This window comes from Branchiostoma belcheri, unplaced genomic scaffold (assembly GCF_001625305.1).
Source record: "Branchiostoma belcheri isolate BF01 breed outbred unplaced genomic scaffold, Haploidv18h27 scaffold109, whole genome shotgun sequence".
Taxonomy (NCBI): Eukaryota; Metazoa; Chordata; class Leptocardii; order Amphioxiformes; family Branchiostomatidae; genus Branchiostoma; species Branchiostoma belcheri.
Genome location: NW_017802480.1, coordinates 731,781 through 751,089, shown reverse-complemented (window position 1 = coordinate 751,089; position 19,309 = coordinate 731,781). Strand labels below are relative to the sequence as shown.

General features: G+C 38.3%; 1 protein-coding gene across 1 annotated transcript; it reads left to right on the top strand.

Annotated features, from left to right (window-relative positions):
• Positions 1–11: 11 nt before the first annotated feature.
• LOC109481010 (transmembrane and TPR repeat-containing protein 4-like) lies at positions 12–18,836 on the top strand. The gene is made up of 15 exons (XM_019783492.1): positions 12–42; positions 138–250; positions 1,618–1,725; positions 5,041–5,202; positions 5,678–5,880; positions 8,915–9,089; positions 11,412–11,468; positions 11,697–11,768; positions 11,911–11,990; positions 12,381–12,488; positions 14,068–14,209; positions 14,630–14,744; positions 15,296–15,408; positions 15,806–15,875; positions 18,018–18,836. Exons 1-15 carry the CDS (start codon positions 12–14, stop codon positions 18,185–18,187), a joined length of 1,719 nt encoding a protein of 572 aa, XP_019639051.1. The 3' UTR covers positions 18,188–18,836.
• Positions 18,837–19,309: the final 473 nt, after the last annotated feature.

Genomic DNA, 19,309 nt, shown 5'->3' with positions numbered 1-19,309 from the left:
GTACATGTACAATGTATTTTACAGAATATCTCACTGTCAGGGGCTGGTCCTTTTATCCTGACCAGTGGAAGGGTTGCTAGAACTTAAAGAAGTGTGATGTTTTCAACTAACTAACTTTGCCATATATCACCTGCCAGGATCCCAGGACCTTCAGTGCTGCCCAGAGTCCTTCTCAGTGGGCTGGCTTGCGGCCAGTGTGGTCCTGTGTGCTGCTTCTGTGCTGTGTAAGGAGCAGGGAATCACTGCCATAGTAAGTGGGGTGTTTTACATTGTCATAGTATTGATTTTGAGAACTGAGACATTATTATAAAATGTAGTTATGTTTACCGAAGGGAAACATTATTGTTTTTACTCAATTTCCTCTTCTCCAAACACTAACCACTGACCTGGCCAATGACATGATTTGTTGACGTCTGTCACCATGGTGACTGGTGTTGTATTACATAATGTTGCAAACTTCATGGTCTGCTCTGCTCCTGTCACCATATACTAGTAGTACATGTATGTGAATTTGTTTGAGTAAAAATTAACAGGGCAGACCATGTCCAAAGGTAAACATTGTGCATTTGCTTTGCAAATGTTACTTTTCTAGTTATCATTTGTTTTCATCCTTCACCCTCTCCTGGAAGAATAGCTGCCACCCTTGGGTGGGCAGCTAAAGGAGAGTTTTTTCCACAATAAACCTCAATAAACCTTCATGCTTCAAAATAAGCATGAAAACAAGTACTGTACATTGATTTAGTACATTTACATTTTTGTACTAAATGACCCATACGACTTTCGATTTCCTATTCTGTTTGCTAGCTAACTACGCTCCTTTTTTTAACACTGCACACTCATTGCTTGTAAATGTAAATATATTGATTAATGGGTATTGTTAAAAATTGCATTTGAAGTGCTGGAGACGAGATTATTTGAAATGATCAACAGACACAGACATGTTCATTTCCAAGACTCCTCCCCCTTCGCCTTCAATTTGTTTGCTAACTTGCCATGGACTTTTTTTGTATTGTACAAGTAAATGATCTACATGTATACATATTATTGATTAACAATATAGTTCAAAAATTGTGTTTGAAGTGGTGGAGACAAGATTATTTAAAATGAGCAACAGACACAGACATGCTCATTTCCGAGACTCCAAAAGCTAACCTTGCTCATTGCAAGGCTATGATGATTGCCTGCTTCAATTTGTTTGCTAACTTGCTATGGACTGTTTTTTTTTGTGTTGTACAAATGATTTACATACACATACTATTGATAAACAGTATAGTTAAAAAATTGCATTTGAAGTGGTGGAGACGAGATTATTTAAAATGATCGACTGCCACAGACATGTTCATTTTCCAGGCTCCAGAAGCTAACCTTGCTCATTGCAAGACTATGATGATTGCCTACTTCAATTTGTTTGCTAACTTGCTATGGACCCTTTTTTGTATTGTACAAGTAAAATTAATGATATCTACATACACATACTATTGATTAACAGTAGAGTTCAAAAATTGCTTTTGAAGTTCTGGCGACATCATTTAAAATGATCAACTGACACAGACCTGTTCATTTCCAGACTCCGAAAGCTAACTTTCCTCATTACCTGTTTCCCCCTTCCCCTTGCAGGGTGTCTGTTCTGCTTATGACATCCTCATCTTGTGCCAAATAGATCCAAAAGTCTTCCTCGCAAAACTCCTGGCAGCTGACAAGTCCCTGCAGTTAGTCAGAAAACAGGTAGGGGGAGCTGCTGTATAGCTGCCTGTTGTGAATGAATGTCTTTAATGAATGTTGTGTCTAAGGAACAGGTTGTGGTATATAAAAGACTTTGTACCTAGCCATGGTTAAATTTGCAGTGTGTATGTTTCTTATATTCTTACACAAGAAAAAAACAAAAGTGTGGGTATTAACTATACAGTACTTTTTTTTTCCTTTAATAGGATTCTTCTTGTAAAAGTGTATTGCAAACAATTGTATTGGTGACTAAGTAGCCATAAAAGAAAAAAAAAATTATGAAGGTAAAATGCCACCCTCGTACACTTCTGAAGACTAATACTTACAATGTAGAAGTTGGGGATTTTCCCCATCTCAAATAGATATTAAGATAAGAAAGTTGTAAACCCTTGAAGTTAATATGTGTCCTGATGGTCTTTGAGGGTCCCTAAAGAAGACATCACCATCTTCTGGCTCCATTTTGTCCAACTCAAAGGACTTTTTTCCAAGGCTAGGAACTAGAAAACTTCATCTGTTAGAGTCACAAAGGACCTTTAGATAAGAAAAGGATTTTGGTCCTGATAAGTTTTATGTGTTTCTTGATGTTCTTTGCCAGTCCCTAAAGAAGACATCACCATTCCTTGGGTCCATTATGGCCATTTCAAACTGGATATTTGTCATGCTTGCACGTCTTGCCCCCCACACGAGACTTGCCCACAGCACATTATATGCCTCATTGCACATAACAGCAGTCATAAAATGCGTCGGGGTGACACAGTGCAATACTGTCTAGACTGGGAAATAGCTTGGGTGGTAGTTAGAATGATGTACAGTGTCTGCAGCAACCTTGCGGGATGCTTAGGTGTGCCTGAATGTGAACCAAGGCCCAATTCTCACTCATGATATTGGACAATGGGGAAAACAGTAGGCAGACAGTGTTTGGAATTCAAGGCATGCAAGGGCTAGGAATGTTCCTGGATATACTGGGAAGCTCCCATTTTATACAGTTTTTTTCTCGAGACAGACAGTGTTTAGAATTCAAGGCAGGGTCTGCAGGAATTAGGGTTGACTAGCACATGTACGAGGAATTGGAAGCCCAGATTTTCGTCATGTTTTTTGACAATGGGGAAAACAGTAGGCAAGACAGTGCTTTGAATTCAAGGCAGGGTCTGCAGGAATTAGGGTTGACTAGCACATGTACGAGGAATTGGAAGCCCAGATTTTCATGTTTTTTGACAATGGAGAAAACAGCAGGCAGACAGTGTTTGGAATTCAAGGCAGGGTCTGCAGGAATTAGGGTTGTCTAGCACATGTACCAGGATGTGATTGGAAGCTCTGATTGTCATTCATGATATTTGACAATGGGGAAAACAGTAGGCAGACAGTGTTTGGAATTCAAAGCTTGGGCCTAGAAGGAATCTAGGAAAGCAAAGATACGTCGATGAAGGTTAGACATCCAGGTAATACGATACGCCAAACAGTCACTGACGAAAGCTAGTGGATACTAGCTGAAACGTCTGACGTTTTCAAAATCATATCCAGTTGCTTGAGTAACTACTTTTAGGAAAGCAAAGGTCTAGCAATGTGATTGGGAGCTCCAATTTTCAGTCATGGTATTGGACAATTGAAATTCAAGGCAGGGTCTGCAGGAATTAGGATTGTCTAGCACATGTACCAGGATGTGATTGGGAGCCCAGATTTTTATTCATGATATTTGACAATGGGGAAAACATTGAAGACAGCGTTTGGAATTGGGCCAGGAATCCAAAGGATTGGAAACTGAGTGAGGGTCTAGCAAAATTAATGTACCTGGATTTGATTGGAAGCCCCAATTTTCATTCAAAAGTTTTGTTCACAATGGGAAAACAGTAGGCATGGACCAGGAAAGATAGGGTATGAAAGCAAAGGTCTAGCATTTGTACCTGGATGTGATTGGGAGCTCCAATGACATTCATTTTTTTAAGAAATTGGGAAAACGGATAATGTTTAGAATTCAAGGCATGCAAGGAAGTATTGGAAAATGAAAGTCTAGCAAATCATACTACATGTAAATGTATACCTAAATTTGGATTCTCTGATTTTTATTCATGGGGTTTGACAATTGGAGTAACAAGGCATTGCTTACATGTTGTATGTTTGGAATTCAAGTCATGCATTGGTAAGGAAAGACTGGAAAGTAAAGATACATGACTTGTACATTTATAAATGGCAAGATGAAAAATTTCACATTCTACAGTTAGTAGACTTGATTTCATATCGTCATTACCTTTAGTTACTGTAACATTATAAGTTATTACTATAATCACCAGATATCATGTACAAAATCCCAGAACTTTTCCCCAGGCAACAGATTACATCATAATGATTGAGACACCGACATTGGGCTCAGACTTCGTTATCTTAATTAACAATGATGATGTTGACGATGATCTTAAAGAAGACAAAATGGCATCAGTGAAATCCCAGAAAGCTTTCATCGTCTGTCTGTCTATGATATTTAATCATTACTGTCATCACTGTGAGATACACTGGTATAAACTTCTACATGTTATCAGGTACATGCAGTTTAGGTTGTATCTGTTATTAGTGTACTCACTAATTAGTTAATTACTGATACTGATTGATGTAATTACACTTTGGTATCAGCTAATTAGGCACACGTAACAGTTAATGGTAGAAATTTGATCTAATGCCATGTCTAGTCATTTGATTTTGCTGTATTCTGTTTGGTATAATGAACATTTATTATTGTCAATGATAAGATTATCCATGATAAAATTGTGCAATAATTGCAAATGATGGAAACTCTGAATTTGCTATACATGTATCTTTAACTACAATTGCAATGGATAGCCAGTCAGCACCAAGGACAGTCACATTCAGACAGTTTGGCCAACATTGCTTGTATACAAAATGTATCATGCTGAAAATAAACTAATGATATTGAATCAACTTAAAATATACATGTAAGAAAGGTTGACTACATCATGATCTGCACATCTAAAATGTTTGAAAAGTAAGAATAGAAAAGAAGAATAGGAGGTCTGGATAGAAAAAGAAAACTAAGAAAATGAACAAGGAAAAGAAGAGAAGAGAAAACCACCTCTGGACATCTCCAATTGGAAAAAGTAACAAGAGATGAGTACACTGGGAAGAGAGAATACAGAAGAGAAAGAAGTATATAAGCACATGTGACCATCATCTGACAAGAGTGAGCAGAAAAATAGAGACAACAAGTTTAGTTAAGTTAGAAATTCAAGTAAGGACATTAAAACTTTTCACCCATCTTCTCTTCCATGCATGAGTGAAGTTGTACTAACACCCCACCCCCTATTCCAGGGTCTGCCTGTGTGGGTGCGGTCCCTGTTACTACGACAACTGTTGCTGGTGGCGACGGGAGCTGCCATCATGACGGCTCGCTGGTGGGTGATGGGGTCCACGCCCCCTGCCTTCCAGCCAGTGGACAACCCTGCAGCCTTCGCTAAGGAACTCACCACAAGGGTCAGTACTCAACTTAAGTCTTAAGTTTATCTTTAGTGTCATCTTGTATTACAAATTTAGTTATACATGTATTGCAGAAGGAAAACATTTGCAGAAGGAAAATGTATTGAAAATGTAAAGAAAATGTATAGAAAAAATACCTTACAGAAGGAAAACATTGTTTTTGCTATTCTCCTTCTTCCTCTTCTTCTCCAAACAAAAAATGGCAATGACCTGGACCAGACAGCTGTCACCATGGTAACTGGTACTGTAGTGTTGGATTACATTATGTAGCAAGTGGCAGGACAGAGTTGGAGGGGCTGGTCATGAATTTGTTTGAGACTAAGAATAAACAGAGCAGTAGTTACTTGGGCTATACCATGTGAAGGTACTAAATATTATGCTTTCCAAATATCATCATATAATGTCTATAATGTCAATTATCATAACAGATAAACATTCATTTGACTAAACCTTTTGTATTTTCCATCTTCAGGTCCTGACCCACAACTATATTTATGCCCTGAATGCCTGGCTGCTGTTCTTCCCCTGGTGGCTCTGTTTTGATTGGTCGATGGGATGTGTGCCCCTGCTGCACAGCGTGGGAGACCCCAGAATTCTGGCTCCCATTGCTCTCTGGCTCGGCCTTCTGGGATTGCTAACATACTGTGTCATTGGTTTGACGGATAACACAAAACGGTAAGCATTGTACCCAACATAGCCTGCTGTAACGATTTCTATCACTAGCTGTCCTTTCTTAGCCAATATATACCATTATACATGTACATGTACATGTACATAGATAAAGAAAGATACATTGTAGTTGGATTGAGTTAGATTGGCTACCAAATAAAGCAAGCAGGGCCGGAACTACTAAAAACAGTATGAAATTGAGTCTTATCGTCAATTGGAGATCTGAAGTATAACTGGATTTACTTTAAAGACGTGATTGGTGGCCAAATAAACCAGATATACCCTGTACAGCCTGACTTATATATATAACTTCTATCACAGTGACTCTAGATGTAGAACTAACACCATTGGACTCGCCCTACTCCGTGGAGTGGCTGTCAACACAGATGTAGTATCATGCTGTCTTTCTTTAGCCATACCATTTGTAGATAAAGAAATATAGTTGGATTGAGTTAGATTTGCTGCCAAATAAAGCAAGGGCCGGAACTACTTTGACTCAATTTCAGGCTGTTTTTAGTCTTATCATCAAATAAAGAACTATAACAGGATTACCTTTAAAGTGATTGGTGACCAAATAAACCAAATATGCCCTGTATAGCCTATAGATGTAGTATCATGTAGACTTTTTTAGCCACACCATTATAGATAGATAAAGAAATATTGCTGGATTGAGTTAGATTTGCTACCAAATAAAGCAAGGGCCGGAACTACAGTAACTAGTACTTTGACTCAATTTCAGGCTGTTTTTAAAGTGATTGGTGGCCAAATAAACCAGAATTAGGGCCAAGCAGGAACTAACAATGATAGAATATGCTATTCTTGACAACTCTTTTTCAAAGAGTAGAATTTGAGTGAGAACTTAATTTCAAGTCCCATAGAAATGATATCATACATTTGAAAACAGTAACTTTCCATGTTATGCTATACTTATAAGTATAGCATAACATACTCTTGTTTATCTAATGCATATAGTTTCTTATAGCTACACCACACACCATTATAGATAAGTGAAGAAATATAGCAGCATTAGGCCTGATTGGCTGGCAGGGAAAAGCCCATGTCGGAAATGGGAAATCGATAAAGTCTATTTCCAGTCAAGCCTGGAGAACTTTGATTAGAATGATTGATACGTCAATCATGGTCCTTGTAGAATATTACATAATATGATATAAATCATAGCCTGGTTACCAAAGAACCTATTTTAGCTGGCGGGTCCTCATTTATCCTGATGCAGAGAAGAGATGTGAGTTTGTGAGTGATTGCGTGAGTGGGTGGCTGGGTGAGTGAGTGAGTGGCCCAATCATGGTCCTTGTAGAATATTTTAGTAGTAATAGTAAGGAAATTCCAAAAAGTTAACAGAAGTCACGTTCCAAGAGTAGACGGGTCCATTGCGGAAACAAGGTTGATGGAATCAGCCAAAAATTTGCTCAAGTCCCAATTCATTTCTGTGTTGGAGTTAAAATTTAGTCTTCATTTCATGACTTGTACCAACACAGATGAACTTTCATGCTAAGTTACCAGAATGGTTGGTGGTCCATATGCAGAGATGGTCACTTCTATACTTGCAGGTTGACTTTCTGGTTATAGCTTCTGTTTCAAAGATATCTGTTCGAATGTACAAAATGTACATTTGACAAGTGTTTAAACTTAAACTTAAAGAACCACCAAAAAGTTGCCAAGACAGTGAATGGCTGGTTGTCCTTAATATGCAAGTGGTCACTTGTATGACATGTATCGACTGTATGGTTATATAGGTTCTGTTTCAAAGTTATCTGTAACAGCATCTACAAAATGTACATTCATATTCCTGACTTCCCTCTCCAATTTCCTTCCGTGCGTCATAGCTGTAATCCATCCGGTATTGCCTCAGTGGCTAATCAGTAACCTACAGTAAAGTAGTCCCAACAGACTGAGGTACTTTAAAATGTATTTAACAGCCCTGTAGTAATACTAGCTCTTTGATCTCTCAGCCTTTTCCTGTCAGAAAACCCCAGGCAAAAGTGATTGTTATCTCTGAAAGCCTCTTACACTTTTTATTCATCTCACTTGTATCAGCATTGTTGTACATACATGTAGAGTAAGTTTAGAGTTCACTTTATAATGTATGAAGTTCACTTCGTAATGTATTGTTACATGGCTGTATAGAATGTAAATTTATTTTATAGTTATCTATCAGTATGAGCATCATATCGTATGATTGTCTATTCTTGATAACTGTTCGTTTGATTATTTTGAACTTATATGCGTGGTTTGTTAAATTTGCTAGAAGTATAGGATACAGGAGTTTTCTTTTACACAACCAAGATACATTGTAGTAGACAGAGGTTTTTAACAGCCTTGTAGTAATACAAGCTCTTTGATCTCTCAGCCTTTTCCTGTCAGAAAACCCCAGGCAAAAGTGATTGTTATCTCTGAAAGCTTCTTACACTTTTTATTCATTTCACTTGTAATTGTTGTACATAGAGTAAGCTTAGAGTACACCTCATTAAATTATGGATGGTATTGTTACATGTGTAGAATGTAAAATGTACTTTATACATTGTAGTATCTATGAGCACTACATTGTATGATTCTTCATAATCTTATGATTCATTATTGTTACTGTTAGACTTGCATTGTAAGTTTTTTTTTTAAAATTGTACACATGTACATGTACTTGTGACCACCATTAACATCTGTGTCCATAATATCACCAGGGTCCATAATATCGCCACCTTGAGAAATAGTGTGCTGAAAGATATTTTTTACTGCAACATACTTTTGGTATGCACTCCTTCACACATCAAATGTACATACCTAGGGTATGTTGCAGTAAAAATTATCTTTAAGCACACTATTTCTCAAGGTGGCGATATTATGGACCCTGGTGATATTATGGACACAGATGTTACATATTAAGAACAAACTGGTGGTTCCTTATATAATTTTCCCATTGACACAAGTATTAAGAATCCTGTCTATATACTTGTAGTGACTACCTGTCCACACTTTGACCATTTTCTTAAGACAAACTAAAACTTCTGTATCTTTCTTTCCTCAGGGTCATCACCTTGGGCCTAGCCGTGCTGATTGTGCCCTTTCTCCCAGCATGCAACCTGTTCTTCACGGTGGGGTTTGTGGTAGCGGAGCGGGTGCTGTACCTGCCCAGTGCTGGGTTCGTGTTGATGGTCGTGGCTGGAACCAACGTACTGTGTCAACACTGCAGCTGGAAAAAGGTACCTTTTTTTTATGTTCACCTTTGAAGGAGGAAACAACACAACTGTATATTTTCTTTTTGCTTTGTTTCTTCTTCTTTAAACACATGAGGTCAATGACCTGGACAAGATGGCTGCCACCATGGTAACTGGAAAAAGGTGCAGTTGTTTTATCTTTATCTTTGCAGAGGGAAACTACATTGTTTTTGCTCTGTTTCTTCTCTTTTTACAAAATGATTAAGGGCAGTTACCTGGACTAGATGGCTATCCCTATGGTAACTGGTGCTGTAGCTGACACCCTGTGGTGTACATAATATGTAGCAAGTGGGTGGACAGAGTTGAAGGGGCTAGTCACTATATACATGTATTAGAATGGACAGAGCAGTGATATGAAAAAGCACTGTCATTTTCTTGTCAGCAGCTTTTATCAAATGTCAACCAGAACAGGTACATTTGTAAAGACCCTGGAGATTCTGAAATCCCTGCAAAATATGAAAATGTCACTCAGTGTCTTATCATACTGTTACAGTTATTACTGTTGACTTGAATACCAGGCACTTGCTTATGACTACAGTAAAGTCCCAAGAATCCAGCAAAGCTTTAATAAATGTTGAGTTGTAGTGCAAGGACTTACAATGATACCTTGACTTGAATTTTATGGCTTTTCTATACTCATGCTGGTAAAATGATTGCTTCAGTAAATGCCAAATGCACCAGTACAGTCATGTTTATTGGTCTTGTAGGCATTTTCTTGAAACCATAGATTTGCTAGTGACTTTCCCAAACTGCCGTGCTGTCAAAAGATAACAGATTTTGTACGTAACCATCCCTTAATATTTAGATGCCGAATGTGCCAGAATGTATTGCATGTTGATACACTTTCTTGAAACCATAGATTTGCTTGTAAGTGACTTTCTAAAGTATTGCTTTCAAAGGATTACAGATTTTTTGTGTGACAATCACTTCAGAAAATGATAGATATACCAGAATATATTGAGCATTTGTGCAGTTTCTTGAAACCAGAGATTTGCTGGTGACTTTTCAAAGTCATGCTGTCAAAATGACAAATTCTGTATTAACCATCATTTCGGGAAATGTTGCATGTGCCAGAATGTATCAGGTCTACGTGCAGTTTCTTGATGACATGAACATCTGTTTTTGAGCCGCACATAAGTCAGATTGTCAAGAACACAAATACTGTAATGTATGTAACGACCACTTCAGAAAATGTTGGATCTGCCAGAATATGTCTGGCTCATGTGCAGTTCCTTCTTGCTTTCTGTTTTTGAGCCACAAGTCAGAATGATTGTCAGAAAAACAAAGTCTGTATGTAATGACCACCTCAGAAAACATCACATGTACCAGAATGTATTATGTCTATATATGTGCAGGACATTAATGGCATATAAGCATCCTTCTTGCTTCTATTTTTGAGCCACACACATGTCAGATTGTCAAAAGAACAAAGTCTGTATGTAGCGACCACTTGAAAATATTCAATCATTGGTTGTGCAAGAACTATCATTTATTACTTTTTTAATGGCATATGAGCATTCTTCTTGCTTTCTATTTTTGAGCCACATACAAGTCACACTGTCAAAAGAACAAATACTGTACATATATATAATGACCACTTCAGAAAACAACAGATGTCCCAGAATGAATTTTGCTTACGTGCAGGTCCTTGAAAGACATTACACCTTACTGCTTCCTGTTTCTGATCCACACACAAGTCAGAACAAAGACAGTAAAGTCTGTACATGATGACCATTAAAAAAAATGTTGAATGTGCCAGAATATATAGGGTTTACAATGTACATGCTTTCTTGATGACATAAAGATTTTTCTTGCTTCCTGTTTTTGAGCCAAAGTTTCATTTTCCGAAATCGCCAAAAGTGCCAGAATGTATCAGGTTTACGTGCATTTTCTTGAGGGAATAATTATATCGCACTGCTTCCTGTACTTGAGCCACATACTAGAAAGACTTAAGTAAAGCTCTTACCGGTATCTCACTTAAGAATCCTCTCCATCAAACCATTATGTGAAGCTCTGCTTCCTTCTTACATTCTTCAGCCAAAAGCTAACAGATTTTCTTGACGTCATCTGCTGTTACCCCAGATTTGTCATAATACAATGTAGAAGAGAGGCAATACTTCAACATCAGGGCTTGAAATTATTTTTTCTGTATATCTACACTGGTGCAGGTAACATTGAAAATAACCTGCATCAGACAAATTTTACCTGAACCACTAAGAAATTAGGAAGTGCGGATCACACTAAAAACTGTTCAGAAACCATTGCCGTTGTTTATTGGACTTCTTACAGTGAACCATGTTTTTTCAGGTTATTCAGGCTTTCCTGGGGTTGATAATTGTTTTCAACATCATCAGATGTACAGTGGTAAGAAAGATTTTACCTTACTTGAACTTGAACCTTATAGTAATAGTTTAGTCTGAGTTGAGTAGTACAGCTATTTCCAGATAATTTTTGTAAAGAGTTAAGGAAATGAACTACATCCTGACACTTTTATTCTCAGTCACTGATGAAAGATTGACATGTGGATGCATCTGACTGTTGACCTGTTGCTTAATTTATTTGTATTTAAGTTTGATGCTTTTGTGTTCCCAGAGAAGTGCAGAGTGGGTTACAGAGGAGGCCCTGTTCACATCAGGACTCAGGGTCTGTCCACTAAACGCTAAGGTGAGACACAGGAAAACATCTAGTTACCTTTTTGTGTTTCATCTTTTAAAGTTAAAGTGTACTGAATAAAATATTAAAAGGGTTACAATCATAATTGTTATTAGTCACATTCATGAGCTTTCCTTGTGTGTTCCTCTCCCAGGTTCATTACAACATAGGAAAAATCCGAGGAGACCAGGGTCGTACAGATGTCGCTATAGCAGCTTACAGACATGCACTCAGGTTAGTACTAATATTACAGTAAAAACTGTGTTAACTTCTGTATAGCTGGTATAACCACCCCTTGAGGTATAGACACACCAGCTTCGCAGGCATGTGGCACGGCAGCAGCTGGTTATATTACACCAAACGACTTGTTACACCTAATACAACCTTTGCCTTCTAACTACAACCGTTGTTCAAAGCTATTTAATAGTCGTCATACATCCAGAGACATGAATGTATATCCCTAGAGATACAATGGTACTTCAAAAAAATATTTTAGCAAAATGAATGTTGGCATACTGTCTGTGTCCGTTAACTAATGGGTTATTTCAGTCAGGGCAAGAGTTTGTCTTTGTCTTTATCTAGTTACTATCAGCAATTAAATGTGAGTGCCTGATGTTTCCCCAGACTGAACCCAGAGTACGACCAGACCATGAACAACCTGGCTAACATACTGAAGGACAGGGGGGAGTTAGGGGAGGCAGAGCTACTGCTGGAGAGAGCTGTACAGATCAGGTGAGTTTTAAAATTAGGAAAGTCAAGTGGAATTGATCTTGAACCACTTTATCTCAAATGAACTCAGTGAACACTAGAAAACTGAAAGATTTTCAAAATGTATCCAGTTAAGTTGCTTGAGCAACAGTTTTCTTCTTTATACTGTGTCTTGAATCTTACCTTCATCTACTCAATGAATTGAGCTAATCTTAAACTGGTCATGACAGAGAAGACAGATGTTAATATGTACAGTATTTACAGCTAGGTTCATTGTGCTAGGGAAATTCCTGTCTTTTTCATACAATGAATAGTAAATGTACATGGGTGAATGACAACAGTCAGGATCAGAACTCACAACTTCTAGGGCCAGAGGCAGGGCACTAATACTACAACCCAATTCATTTTGAACTATTTATTCTGACCTTTACCAACTTATGTTCTGAGTTCAACAACTGCATTGATGTACAGTCAACTGGAAATCACAGATTTTGTTATCAGCATTTGTACATTTGGAAACTTGGATTTTGGTTCACATTTAGGTTTACATCTACCCGCAAATGTACCTACAAACCCATCCCTGTCTAGGCTGTATTGCACTGTGTCTGTCTGATAAACCTTACTGCACTCCTAATGTGCTGTTAGGACAGTAATGTACAAAATGTAGAGGAGAGCAGGGTTAGTAGGGGGCAAAATGTGCAAGCATGACAAATGTAGAGTTTGAAATGGCCAAAATGGAACCAAGGAATGGTGATGTCTTCTTTAGGGACTGGCATCAAGACATAGTATTACATAAAAGTTAACTTAAAAGGACCAAAATTATTTTCTTATCTAAATGTCCTCTGACTCTTAGAGATGAAGAGTTTTGTAATTTCTTGGGAAAAATGTCCACTTTGAAATGGCCACAATGGACCGAAGGAATGGTGATGTCTTCTTTAGGGACTGGTAAATACGTCAAGAAATACATAAAACTTAAAAGGACCAAAATTATTTTCTTATCTAAATGTCCTTTGTGACCCTTAGAGATGAAGGATTTCCTATTTCCTTGGGAAAAATGTCCAGTTTGCAATGGCCAAAATGTGCCAAAGGGACAGTGATGTCTTCTTTAGGCATTGGCTATCACATTAACCTGGTCCCAAAAGTATTTTCTCAATGAAATGCCTTCAAGATGAACCATTTTCTTTAAGTATGTAGCAGTACCCATAACAGAGTTGATGAGTTTTGGAAAGTTACAAAAACGTTTGGTTGTACATGTATAGGCCAGACAAACTCACTTTCAACAAATTTGATTTTAAAAAAAAAGCCAACTTACACTGCTTTTTATCTTCAGATTTAATGCCATATTTTAGTCCAGAAACCTGACCTCCCAAGCAGTACAATACAGGCAAGATACAGATAGGTGCTTGTTCATTGTATTTTTTCTATTCATGAAGCCATGTTTTTTTCCTTTTAGACCAGAGTTTGCAGCAGCCTGGATGAACCTGGGGATCGTGCAGGCTCAGCTGAAGAAACCACAGTTAGCCGAGCAGAGCTACTGGACAGCCATCAAACACAGGAGTCAATTTCTGTTTGAAATTAACAGTCTGTATCATGTTTTCTGTAGACCAGAGTTTGCTGCAGCCTGGATGAACCTGGGGATCGTGCAGGCTCAGCTGAAGAAACCACAGTTAGCCGAGCAGAGCTACTGGACTGCCATCAAACACAGGAGGAAATATCCCGACTGTTACTACAACCTCGGCAACCTGGTAAATATCACAACCATTACATGTACTACAACCTGGGTAAACCTGGGTAACCTGCAAAATATCCTGACTGTTACTACAACCTGGGCAACCTGGTCTGTATACAGACAGCCTTAGAGGGCATTTTGAAGCAAGATTAAGCTGTAATTTCCAACACAAGAATTTTTCTACTGTACAACTCCTTTCTTTGTCAAGAAATGAGCAATCCACTGCTTCTGTTAGTATTTGAAGACATATTGTAGTTGACTGCGTGTCTACATGCATGTACCGGTAGTTGACGAGTACCAGTATGTCGTAGTGCACTGGAGACCAAAATAACATGTACAGACAGGATTTTTATAAAAAGTTATGATTTTCATCTAAGATCCCAGATTTTTTGTCCAGTGATTGAAAAAACTTGAAGCCCGTTTGTATTTTCCACAGTATTTGGAGCTGAAGCAGCACGGTGATGCACTGAACGCCTGGAGAAACGCTACCCTTCTAAAACCCCAACACACCCTCGCATGGACCAACATGATTGTTCTACTGGACAACCTTGGTGAGAGACCTAGTTTCCTTTTCTTTGTGCATGTGTATGTACATGTACATGTATGTGTGTGGTTTACATGTAGCTATAGCACGATACCTCAAGATGCTATGAATGGATTGGTGATTTTGATTGAAACTTGGTACCTATGGTATGTCTTGATGAGACCTGAAAATATTTAGATTTTGGGGTCCTCCTGGTGGCTTAAATGTACTTTCTCTTTCACAGGAGATTCCTGTGTGTGTGTACGTGTATGTACATGTATCTATGTCTACTATGCGGTTTAGCACGATAACTCAGGAAGCTATGAATGGATTGTCATCAAACTTTGTAGCTAGGTAGGTCTTGCTTGATGAGACCTGAAAATGTATATTTTTGGGTCCTGATGGTGGCTTGAATGTACTTTTTCTTTCACAGAAGATTTCTGTGTGTTCACACATGTACATGTATCTATATAATCTATGACAGTCACTATGATTGTGGTTTAGCATGATAACTCACTATTTTGGGTTCCCTGGTGGCATATATTATTATTATAATAATAGTGTACATTTTTCCCACAGGAGACTTGAGTAAAGCTGAGGTTGTAGGGAAAGAGGCAGTGAAGGTTCTGCCAAACGACCCGTCCATACAGTTTACTCTGGCTAACGTACTGGGCAAGGCCAGCAAGTATCAGGTATACATCCTTTCACATTTCCTTAAGTTTATCAACAAGACATCTTAGAGATTGAGATTTCACCACCTTCCCTTACCTCAGAAACACACCTGTCAGACTTTCTCTGAGTGATAAAGTACATGTACAAATGCAGTGATGTAGAGAGATACAGTGTACCTACACATACAGTATATCATGTAACAGTGATAAGGGCAGTAGAATAAAAGGCACCATGGCATATTTACAAAATTGCCATTTTAAAAGATAATTTTCTCTTAGACTAGAGCTTAACGTGCTAGAAAATTCCTATTTGGGAACTGCTTGAAGAATTGTCTTGCCTTGCTTTGAACGCCATGCCATTTGGGGAGATATTTCTCTTTTTATACCTCTGTCTGTAATGGTAAATTTGTGCCCACAGGAGGCTGAGAAGCTGTACTGGAGAGCCATAGACAAGAGCCCAAAGGCAGCGAACTACCATGGAAACCTGGGTATGTAGCAAACATTGAAAAAAGGTTGAAAGATGAAAGATACTAGTAGTAGATGCTATCTGAAACATCAGACTCTTCATAAAATCTATCCAGTCGCTTGATTTATTCTGTACAATTATTATGTAATGCTCTAGTACATGGATGTCTAACCTTCATGAAAGTTCAACTTTCTGAATGGTAAGCTTATAAAAACTTTTGCCTAGGGCAGCAAACTACCATAGAAACGTTCACTGCAGTTGTGTGAATGGTTCTGTGCATTCTGATAAAAGATAGTTACTACCATCTGAAATGTCTGTTGTTTGTCTGAATCTTTACTCAGTGGCTTGATTTTTTAGGTAACTCTTCTTTGTGGATGTGGATGCAAAAAATCATTCTGCCAAGAGTCAACTTTCTGTGCAACAGCTTACAAAAACCTCTGCCATTAATAAAGGAACTCAGTTGTGCCAAAATGTGCTATTTTAGGGGACTATTACAGTAATTACCAGCTGCACATAGCTGGAAACCTGACATGGTTTGATTGACTCCCTCCTAAGGCTCGTCTGACATTTGGAAAAGAAACTGAGAGTGTAGCTTCTACTTTGCATTATGACACCACGTGTGGTAAATGAAATACAGGGCTGGAAATACATGTACCACCTACATATGCAGGTATAGGTAAAGTTAAAGCCTTACACAGTCAGGTATTTGAGCCTGGGTATTTCTGACGCCTTCCTGCCCCTGACCTGCACTGTTCCACTATAAATCCAGTCTGCAACTCGGCCCCACCAAAAATTGGGCATTTTTCAAAGTTACATTATACTAGAATACAGCATGACATTAGACGTATTACCAGTACAACTAGAATCATAGTCCAAGCAGTGCTTTTCATGGGCTAAAAGTTGAAGACAATGAGTGCTGCAGGAAAAATTTGTTTAGTGCAGGTAATTCTGAATGCTAACTGTACCAGTGCAGATTTGGAGACAAACATATTTCAAGTCTGTTAGAAGAGTGAAAAAGTGCATGTTGTGCTTGAATGCTACCCATACCAGTGTAGGTAGGTATGCAGAAAAAACAAAATTATTTCAAGCCCCGATATATGAAGTATTTGAAGCATGAAGAGCACCTCCGTGTGTGGTACAGCCTGTACTTACAGTTCTCCGCTGGGAGGGTAATTGTCGGTAGTTATGGCAACATCAGTGTTCCACAAAGCTGGGAGTGAGAGAACTGGCGTCAGGCTGACGCTGGGAGCTTTATCTTATACCTGCAGAGCCCCACATGCTGGGTGATTATAGAGCTGTCGTTCCTAAACTGTTTCCCACTGCTGGCAGAAATGGTGTTGCTGATGTTTTAGGCTGCGAGATTTTTCATTTTAACAGTTCCTGTTAACAGTTGCAGTGTCCTAGCCAGCGTCTATCTTTCTGTCATTTGAAAGAATTATACTGCTCATGAAATTTTGCCCAATCTGTCATCTTTGACACTCAGACAAAATCAATGAGTAAAGATGTGGAAAGCTACCTTCAAAATGCAGGAAAAATAGTGTTCAATAGGGTCAAGATTTCAAAATTTTGTTATAGTACAATATTGAGAAAAGTGGCAAACGGTCCACCTTGTACAGCTGGCCCAGCAGGTGAAAATATTGGTTTGTGCAAAGAACTTTCAGACTTATTAAACTATAAACACTATAGTAACTTCATTACAATAATATTGTACTTTTCGTGCTATCGGGGCATTCTATGAACACTTTGAATGCAGTGATTAAGACTATACTTGTAACTATATATGTTTACAGAAGAGTTATTTATATATGGCTGATCAATTTGTTATATTCATCTTTTCTTTGGAATTATGATCAGTTAGACATTATGTTCTATTCAGTTATTTAAGTTATTTATACCTTTGTTAATTTTGTTGGCACCTTTGTTGTTACGTACAACTCTGGATTATGTTCAGATTATTCTGTGCTTTTTTTAGGTCGACCTCTGACCTCTCCTATTGATTTTGAACTTACTTTATTATTTTGTAATCATCATTATGTACAAAGTTTTGTTATCTATGTTTTATTTTATTGACCCCAGGAAGAATAGTGCTTTTAAGCACTAATGGGGATCGAAATAAACAAACAAACAAACAAAAGTTGACGTTTTTCTCACCTGTTCTCCCCAGGTGTGCTGTACCACAGGTGGGGGAAGTACCCCGAGGCCGAGCGCTGCTACAAGAAGTCGATCGAGCTGGACCCGACGGCAGCCACAACGCAGGAGAACCTGGTCAAGCTACAGAGAACCATGAACAAAAACGCTTCACGGGAACACGGGCTGGGCAAGGGAAGGAGATAGACTTTGGCCAGACACTCAAGAAAAAAGATGCGTATCTTTCTGATAGTATCCTTGCAGAGTCATTTTACAAGTACCTCTCCTAGGATAAGTTGCAGAGAACCATCAACAAGATTGGGAACACGGCAAGGCAAGGCAAGACAAGGAGATATAACATTTTGGAGAAAATGTGCTCAAGACTCCTTTTACAAAAGTATGGAGAGAAGAGGTGTTTTTTACAGCATCAAGTATTGTACATTATGTACAGTGCAGTATGTTTGGTTTACAGAGAGCTACATATACATGAACAAGGTAAGCCACAAGGGCAGGTGAACAATTGGGTGTACATACTTTTGAGTGCATTCTTCAGAACTTAAACAGAAAGTGGTAAAATATGTCTCAGTTCTAAGAACCATGAACAAAAGGTCACCCAGTGCACTAGTGATACCCTCCCTAAAAAGTTTGTTAGGACGTGTATCCTCCCCAAAGTATTCTCCCAGAGGAGAGAGACGATGATGTTTTTACACAATGCAGACTACATGACACAATATTTGCACCAGGCATAACAATTTGCCTAACAAAAGTTTATTGAGGTGAGAGAATGAGTTAAAAGTTCCAGACTATGGTTCATGAGTTTGAAATGAGTGGGAGAAAGATATCTAGAATTCCCAATCCTTATAAATCATAATTTGGATTGTAAGCAGGTTAAAGACATTACTGGTTGTGTAAAAGAAAACCCCAATGTCCTATGTTCTACGAACCTGTTGAAATTATTTTCCAATCATTGGATTGTGTTAAACTATAGGAGGCAAATTTTACAAATGTCAACACAGCTCAATATAAACCATTACCAACACCTGTGATATAAAGCTGACTATCACCTCAAAACACAAGCCTCTGTAGGCAGCTATTGGAGTTTATCACATTGTTCTAACTCCTCTGGAAAATTATATTCCTAAACAAATTATGTTCTTGCAGTCTGTCAGAGCCTGATAAAATGCATCTGTATGGGTATCAAACAAAATGAATCACTCCTTCAATCATAATGACTTACAATTAGATGTTGGATTGGAACATAAATTACCAGTACAGCAAAATACCAGAAGTGAAGTTTTAAATCATGACAGGTACCATCTGGAAGTGCAT

Excerpts from the sequence above, each read along its gene's own strand:
- LOC109481010 (XM_019783492.1), top strand. The coding sequence starts at position 12 with ATGTATTTTACAGAATATCTCACTGTCAGGG. Across the intron at positions 11,469-11,696 it reads ACATCATCAGATGTACAGTG|AGAAGTGCAGAGTGGGTTAC; the intron begins GTAAGAAAGATT and ends TTGTGTTCCCAG. Across the intron at positions 11,991-12,380 it reads GCTTACAGACATGCACTCAG|ACTGAACCCAGAGTACGACC; the intron begins GTTAGTACTAAT and ends ATGTTTCCCCAG.